Genomic DNA, 8,283 nt, shown 5'->3' on the forward strand with positions numbered 1-8,283 from the left:
AGGCACACCACCTCTCGTGCATTTCACGCAGCCAGGCATGAGGTTCATGCTTCACTTATTTTTGTCTATGCACGCCATATGCAGATGCAGAACTCACATGATTTATTAGTGCCATTCGTTAGCTTCTGATAGCACATCACGTGTAGCATGCGAGGACGGCCATCATTTGGTCCACTGGATCTAGCTAACTGCGCCAACATCCTGCTGGTTATGTGGACCTTCAAAGTTACGATAGAGTTGCAGCCATTATTAATTAATACTAGTAACTACTATATTATAGGGTAACCAACATCTTTTTTCTCATATTTTTGAGTTATCTTTTGTGTTAATGTGGAGCTGACACGTATGCTCTTTTGTAAGTGATTTCTGCAGTAGTATTTTTTAGGTGTACAGTTTAGGTGCCATCTTGCAATTTGAGAAAGGTTGATTTACTCAGTGTTGCTCCGACGGTGATTATTTTCTCTATGGACTGGGTGGACGTACAATTTTCGCTTTTCTGTCGGTGCCCACGTGTGCCTGGTCAAAGCGGTTCTGACAACTCCACTACCAAACGAATCGAGCGGTCGTTTTGCCCCGCCACCCATATCCTTTCTGTAGGGTCATCGTCTTCCTCTCCCTCCCTAGCCACCGCACCGACGTTCTGTGCTAGCCTAGATGCTGCTTCAGAGTGGACGTGCGCGTGCTCGCCGGCTGACCAAATCGCTGTTTCCGCCTCCTCTACGTTTACGAGAGGTTCGACAAGGTCCTGGTTGTTGTTCGGGAATCACGGGAAGGAGGGGCCTGACCACATCACGCGTCTGCTCTGGTAAAGCACATCCACCAGCCAGATCGGAAACTCGGGATTCCGCAGTCCCACCTCCAACGGCCGACGCGCGGGGGCGATGGGAAACTACGTCTCCGCCATGGCGTCCTCCACCGGCTCCTCCTCCGGGCAGAGGTGGATGCATCACCCAGCCCTCGCTGCAACACAACGCCCAAATCGTGTTTGACTTCCCGATGGAGGGCGGCACAGGGGAAGGCATCCGCTCCAACTGCAGCCACATCAGGCCCATGGTCGAGATCGACCCGTCGTCCCAGCTTCTTCACACCGCCGTGCTGGGCCCCGTTCGGCGGGGTGCTCTGGGACGAAAGCGTGGTGCCCCAGAGCGGCGTGGGTTAGGCACAAGGATGTCTACCGCTGCTCCTCTTCTTCTGCACGGAGGAGCTCGAGATCTCCGTCGATGCGCTGCTTGCAGTGGGGCGGTGCGGAGGAGCTCCAGTCTCCACCAGCGCGCGGTATGTACATGAACAAGGACGGAGCAGATTCTGGTCGACGCCCGTCGGCTGGAGTCCACGACATCGAGCAGGCCACGCCACACCGCGGGAGGAGCAGGCGCCGCGCCGGGATCTGATCACTTGTTGGTCGGCGCAGGGTCTGGGGCGAGCGAGCTCCTCTTCCTCCTTCCCTTGCGGACGCCGGCAGACTCCAACGCGGTCGAGCGAGCGGGAGTTGAGGAGGGGCGCTGCGGCACCGGTCGAGCAGAAGTTGGAGCCAAGCATTGGGGCCGGAGGTAGCCGTCAGCAAGCGACGCTGCTTGGGCGACGTGGTAGAGGAGGCGGGGAACAGCGGCCAGCGTCGAGGTCGGCCACGGCCAGGCCGGTACAAGCTTCCGGCGAGGTATTGCCGATATGGTCAAGGACGGCTCCGCTGCCGCGGCGCTCTACGTGTGGACGCCCGTGCAACAACCAAATTGTTGTCGCTGGCTCGGGGAGCACGGGTGGAAAAGGCGGTCCGAGAAGCTAGGCGCCACCGCCGATGCTCTGACCGCGTCCCCTTGATTCACACCACGCCCAGCCATTGCATATGTGGATCTGGTGAGTCTCTCGACTTGGTTCGTTATCAACTTATATGAAAAATTGTTTGGTGATTATTACGGTTTACAAATGTGGGGAGCGGTCTGGGCCTAGGGGGGTATCTGTGCGTGCGGCTCCATGCTATTCGGCAGTAGTTTCCGAGACACATGATAGATTGCCGTTCGACTCAACATCATCAACGATTGCCACTATGCGTCCTGTGTTCTGTGGTGTTGAGTTCTCCGAGTTCTTCCAAATTGAGGAAGCCTTTTTTGGTTGGGTTCAGTTTCTTTTATATTCATATGCACAACACATCAGACTTGATATAAGTCGTTCACCTGCTGAATGAATATTTCTCCATACTCATGTACAGTAATATGCTCATTTCATATTCAGATAATGTGTATATCTTTCCTTTTACTGACTTGACCATACTGATGCAAATCTCAGGCAAGTGAATCAAAATTGTGGAACTGCATATGTGCTGCCAACTTTAGTCACTCCACTCCGAATTTGAAGCTCTTACTCTCGGCTAGATGCAGAAACTGAAGACGGCGTTTTGAGAATGGCTCAGTTCTGTGATTCAGGGATTCATGTACATCTCAAGAAGAAAACATTAAGCTATAACTCTTATGAAGGCTCGGGTATGGTGTAAGTGCTTATGTAATTCCCTATCTTCTTTTACCATGTGACGTTATTTCAGCATCACGTTTCAATGTTAAGGGAAGGAAACTTAAATTTTTTCAATCAGGTTAATGATAAAATGGTGTGTATCAGATGTCAATGTAGGACAGAGAATAGTAATTTGTTTCAATCAGATTGAGGAACTAAGGACCTTACAAATTTATTAGGAGGTTTTCCTTTGAGGAGTACCAGTTTGTTTTTGTTATATCTGCACCTGTTTTTTTGGTCTGATGGTCAGCTCAAAGTAACTATAAGAGTTAGGAGTAGTTTACTTGGCATGGAAATTATTAAATTTTCTGTTAAGGTGAAAAGATTGCAAATGTTGTATCTAAATCTTTTTAGACATATTCTCGGTATAATTCTTTTTAGTCACTATCTTCCAGTTGTACTCTCTTTATTTGTTTTTTTACATCCTATTGATAGGTAACCTGAATTACTTACGCATAATCCTTTTGTGGAAAAAGGACACGCATTGCAAGGAGGAAGCGCAACGCACCCCATCAAAACGAATCTACAGTGCCCCAATCGTTAATGAATGGCTAAGATGTTTAACTTGCTTAGGTATTATTCTTTCTCTTGCTTTCTGAAACTTCATATATTTGTTTGTTCCATATAGTTGGGCAAAATGTGCTGCCCTGAAGATCAATTGGCCAAATTGCTTCTTTGCTTATCTAAAAAATAATTATTCAGATTCAAGTATGTAATGTCAAACTTTCATATAATTTGGATTTATGTGCATCTATTTTCGAATAATCACTGGTTAGCTTGCGGTATTGTGAGCATATGAATCATGTACAAGTTTGTTATTGATTCAAACGAACAATTTTACATTAATTCCTTGTGGTGTTCTTGCTTATGAAATATGCATAACTTAGTTGGTTTTCTTCTATATGCCGCTCAATCTTTTTCTGAAACAATTATGTCCAATAAGCGAGTGCCAAAATAGAGGTGGTGAAACTGTTGCAACACAACCAAATAGGAGGTTTTGGGAAATGGGGACCATGGTCTTCGCAAGTAGTTCTAACCAGGCATATCTTAGTAAGGTGTTCTTCTATTCGTTACATAGAAAATATACTATACTAATTTTAGTTAGTCAATATATAAGGAAAAAACTATGGGCAAACACAAGTATTTATTCTGAACATAAGTATTTCTAAGCTTTATTGTTACAATTGGAAATAATGTTATGGCTTATGTTTCATCAAAGCTATAGTTTTTCCACCCTATTATGTACCTACAAATCAAAACCCTTTAATATAAATTGATCTTCTTTGCACATTGGAACTATGTTCGAACTTTTGTGTTGAAGTGTGTGGTGCTACATTATGAATTCGGTATGTGCTAGAAGAGCCACAATATTTCTTAATCATGTTGTCATTTCTTCATAAAAGCCTTTGATGTCACTTCCATGTGTGTTGAAGGTATAATATTGGTTGTATATTATCTCGAGGATACATGGACGTATTTGTGTGGATAATAAGTAAAATGTATGCCTTCCCCTTATCTAAAGTAATCTCATAACTCAGGTAAGAGGAAAGTAGTGTTAATATATTATGGTTCCTAAATTAGTTCGCTTTTGGTCTCCAGGTTAAGAGGACAAGCCCAAAGAAGTAATGTGCCTGTCTAGCGAATGACGTTGTGCTACCGCGATCCATGTTTGGCGTTGTTGGCATTGCGATGGATATTGTTAGTCACCCTGAACCTCCAATTTGCATGCTAGGATCTTATATATCTGAATATATTTTTCAGTGATAATGCAAGAAGATACGTGTTGACAGCAACTGTGTCGAAATAAATAACTAATCCCCATGCAGATACGGAGATACCTATAGTGTCATAGGAGTTCATATATATCAACCATGCAAATGCTTATAGGTCCCATATGAGTTCATATATATCAGACAAGCTAAAGTAATATGACTTTATAATTGTTGTTTCCCATAAGGTTAATCAATTGATGACCATGTCTTTATTGAAAGGTCCATAGTGCTTGGTTTTCTATTAGGTCTGCTCTTTTGGTATAACATCTCAGAAGAAATCATTTTATCTATAGACATTCCTCAAAAGACTACTGAATTATATTGTGAGCAACTCTGGATGGTTTCTTTCGTTTCTTAAAATGTAATCAAGCATAATTTAAAAGAAAGAAGACGATGTTGAGAACATGGTTATATATTTAACTTCCAGAACATAGAAGATGGGAAGATTCGGCCCTTGCACGTTCACTAGAAGCTGCTCCTGTGAGAGGTGGATGGATGTTAGAGATGAAGACCAGGACGTGAGGTACGCTCTGAGAGGAGGCCCTGGTAGAACTAGCAGCTCTAAGATTTCGTTTACCTCAACACTGTGAATTCTCAGGTATAAATTCTTTGCACTAGCGTTTTATAGTTGATTTAGGTGCCTGCTGCCTGATGAAAATATTAGTGGTCTAAGCGTATGTTCTGTTCATGAGCCGAGAATTACCTAAGGCCTACAGGATATGATTAGAGTGGTTTACGTACTCACTGAATATCATGTGATTTTATTCAGCAGAGAAACATGTAGATCCCGAACTTAGTATTTAAAAGCTGAAGAACATTTACAAAAAATGTGATCCTATGGCCTTCCAGTTAATATTATTAGTTACTGGTGCCTTTTTACTGTATCAGTTAGAAGCTATTGTCTTGATGCCAAAGCTTTGGTTACTTCTTCATAACCAAGAAATGCTTCTTATGGCAATAAAAGATGATATTAAGGTGGAAATCATGTTCAAAAAGATTGTGCATGATATGGCCTAAATATTTGTTATATCATGACTATTCTTTAGCGAATTATTATTCATTATCTAACACTTATAGTTTGAATGCTACTTTCTTTGTTATATTCCGCTCACAAATTGTGGATGAAGATATATCTCACAAATCAACTAAAGTAGTGTAGACCTGGGCAATGGCTATACATTGCCTCAGTCAAGAGGTCACCTACCTTGAGGCTAAAACACCTGCAAGGGTCAGAATTTTCATTGATTACTTTCACAAGAAAAATTACAAATATTGTTTCCAAAAGTTATAGCAAATAAGGGAAACAGGAGGCATCGGAGAAGCAGAAATTAGAGGGTTGATTATTTCTACCATAGTCCTCAAAGAAATTTATTCTCTTGTGAGGATTTGATACCCTGCAATTTAGTTGGGTGTTTTTAACGCAGCAGGAGGTAGTTCTCTTCTTGGTAATATGTTTACATCTGGATTACTCACCTAGAAGTTAAGTCATCCTTATTTTCTCACTGCACCAACATGTCACACCTGGTTTTAGGTACTACTGTATGGACTCTCATAAACGCATCAGAACACAAAATAAATTAGCAGGAGTCCCCTTTGAGTGCCGGACATATATCTAAGGATAGCACCTTGAGCATTACAAAATTTTCTTTTATATTATCTACGCTCTTTGCTTAAATGCATACTCTTCTTCAAGTGCCAAAGAATCTTTTGTCTCACTTTGAGCATTACAATATTTTCTTCTATATTATCCATGCTCTTTGCTTGAATGCATACACTCCTTCAGGGGAGTGGTGTTTTGGAACATGGGAGCATATGTTCCCTATATTTTGAAATGCATTTTGAACACATTTTGAATTTCAAAAAAATTGGTACAAAAAGTTTGCACGTACATCTTCACGTGCTACGCGATCACAAAGTCGTTTCATAAAAAATCGACTTGTCATTTGACGTTTGTAAAAAAGATAAAACTCAATGCTAAAAATAATGCTTTTTGTAAGATAAGTTTTCTCTTTTTTGCATAGACCATAAAAAATATTGGTTTTTCATGAAACTTGACGAACGCACATATATTATGGAGATGTACATCTAAAAAAATTTGTTAAATTTTTTTGACACTTCGTAATATGATTTTTGTGTAGAGGGAGCATACGCACCCGGGAGCCGAATTGAATTTCCGCTCCTTCAGGTGCCAAAGAAATTTTCTGTCTCACTTTATGGTATAAGGTAATTTATTCAGTTGAAGTTGACGATGATAAACTTTTGCAGGTTTGAATCACACAATCTACAGAGACATAGAATCAACTAAGTGAATGTAAGTGCCATTGTGACCTGAGTGCTTAGTATACATTTCAATCGGTAAATATGCGGTGTGATGATCCAATAAGAATATGAGCTGAATTGGCGTCGTTGCCGTTTGGAATCCTTGGCGTCGGGTCTCCTATGGTGCAGCTCCGGAGCTATATACTCATTTAAGACGTTCTCTGGTTACCAAGTGTGTGTTGAGTTCTTGAATCCAAGATGTTTATCATTTCGTTTATGTTCAATGGTGTAATGAAATTTGAGACAGATCATCCATATATGTACCACATGCATCTACTCTCGCCCTGGTAAATGATTCCTGTGACAATCACATACGAATGATACTGAAAACAACAAATAGGCATTCAGGAGTCTGCTATTATGCACATCAATGTACACATACATGTGCCACATCCACATGTAACTACACTTTTGCTTGATACATGATTTCGCTCACAATCATAATGCCAAAAAACCATTCAGGAAAAAATGCAGCGTACTCTAAAAAATACATATATTTGATTCTTCAACTTGCAACCACATTTGGGCGCGGCGTGCCGCCGCGCCATCTTTTGCTAGTACAGTATATTGCCCAAGTTATCTACTCCATGCATATGCCCTAGCGAAGAAAAGTGTCTTCTTCGCGTCATTTTGAAGTCATCAAAAGTCAACCTGACGCTAACCCCGTTGACTTCCTTTCCGTTGCTCTCTCTCTCTCAGTATCTCTATATAAGCGCGACGAATTCAGAGACATTCACTCCACACAATCATCCTCATTCCTCAGCTCATTAATCCCGATCAAGGCAGCAGCCAATAACCCAAAGGTTACTCGCATTACTTCTTCCCTGGCTCCACAATGGCGAACGGCGCCATCCTTCTCCTCACTGTGCTCGCCGCCGCCACCGTGAGCGCGGCGCCACCGGCAAGGGGGAGCCGTTTCCTGCTATCCCAGCCGCCCCTGCCAACTTACGGCTGCTCCAAGAAGTCGGGCGAAGCATGCCTCGTGCCGGGGACGGCGTGCTGCGGCGGCCAGTGCATGGACACCGTCGCCAGCGCCGAGCACTGCGGCGGCTGCAACAAGGTGTGCAAGCACGGCCGGAGGTGCTGTGGCGGGCGCTGCGTGGATGTGCTCTCCGACAAGAAGAACTGCGGCGACTGCTCCAACCAGTGCCTGAAGAAGTGCCACAGCGGCTTCTGCGACTACGCACAGTAAATACTCCACAATACTTCAGCATATATCATCGTTGTGTCTCTAACACATGTTCCACTACTGTCAAGCTACTAATTCATACGGAGTAAGTACATAAATAAATAACACGGGCAGTGAGACAAGGCGAATGACATTTGGAAGCTGGAGTATATGATCACATCATGTCACCATATCAAGATGAAGAACCCCCTTTTCCTTAACGGAGGATAAGGGCAGTTTGCGACTGAATTGTATTGAACATACTTCATGACTCTTTGTTGTGAAACTGGTGATATATTAAAGCAATTTATAGTATGACCAACTAACTTCCAAAATATGTGCTGGAATTTGGCCTTGGGCCTTAGCCCATGTCCTAATACAAATTCTGAATTCTCTTGGCCACATGTGAAAATGTCAAGGGTGGGATTAAAGTTTAGTCCCACATTGCTAGTTGAGAGAGAGTTGAAGTGGTATATAAGGTGAGTTGTTCTAGTCCTTTTAAGTGAGTGAGAAGAGAGA

At 42.8% G+C, this 8,283-nt stretch overlaps 1 protein-coding gene and 1 long non-coding RNA gene across 6 annotated transcripts; both read left to right on the forward strand.

The window, feature by feature from the left end:
* The first annotated feature begins 577 nt into the window (after positions 1 to 577).
* On the forward strand, positions 578 to 6,900 carry LOC127317305 (uncharacterized). 5 transcript variants are annotated; one of them, XR_007861045.2, is made up of 6 exons: positions 578 to 1,854; positions 2,284 to 2,484; positions 2,941 to 3,078; positions 4,105 to 4,203; positions 4,705 to 4,875; positions 6,543 to 6,900. It is a non-coding gene; the product is annotated as an uncharacterized lncRNA (long non-coding RNA). The 5 variants fall into 5 exon arrangements; XR_007861044.2 differs by having other exon boundaries at positions 2,982 to 3,078; XR_007861047.2 differs by having other exon boundaries at positions 2,982 to 3,078; positions 4,705 to 4,800.
* Positions 6,901 to 7,352: 452 nt separating this feature from the next.
* On the forward strand, positions 7,353 to 8,003 carry LOC127315992 (uncharacterized). Its single transcript, XM_051346416.2, has one exon. The coding sequence runs from the start codon at positions 7,432 to 7,434 to the stop codon at positions 7,786 to 7,788; it is 357 nt and encodes a 118-aa protein (XP_051202376.1). The 5' UTR covers positions 7,353 to 7,431; the 3' UTR covers positions 7,789 to 8,003.
* The last annotated feature ends 280 nt before the right edge of the window (positions 8,004 to 8,283 follow it).

The sequence above is a fragment of the Lolium perenne genome, chromosome 7 (genome assembly GCF_019359855.2).
Source record: "Lolium perenne isolate Kyuss_39 chromosome 7, Kyuss_2.0, whole genome shotgun sequence".
Taxonomy (NCBI): Eukaryota; Viridiplantae; Streptophyta; class Magnoliopsida; order Poales; family Poaceae; genus Lolium; species Lolium perenne.

Excerpts from the sequence above, each read along its gene's own strand:
- LOC127315992 (XM_051346416.2), top strand. The coding sequence starts at position 7,432 with ATGGCGAACGGCGCCATCCTTCTCCTCACTGTGCTCGCCGCCGCCACC.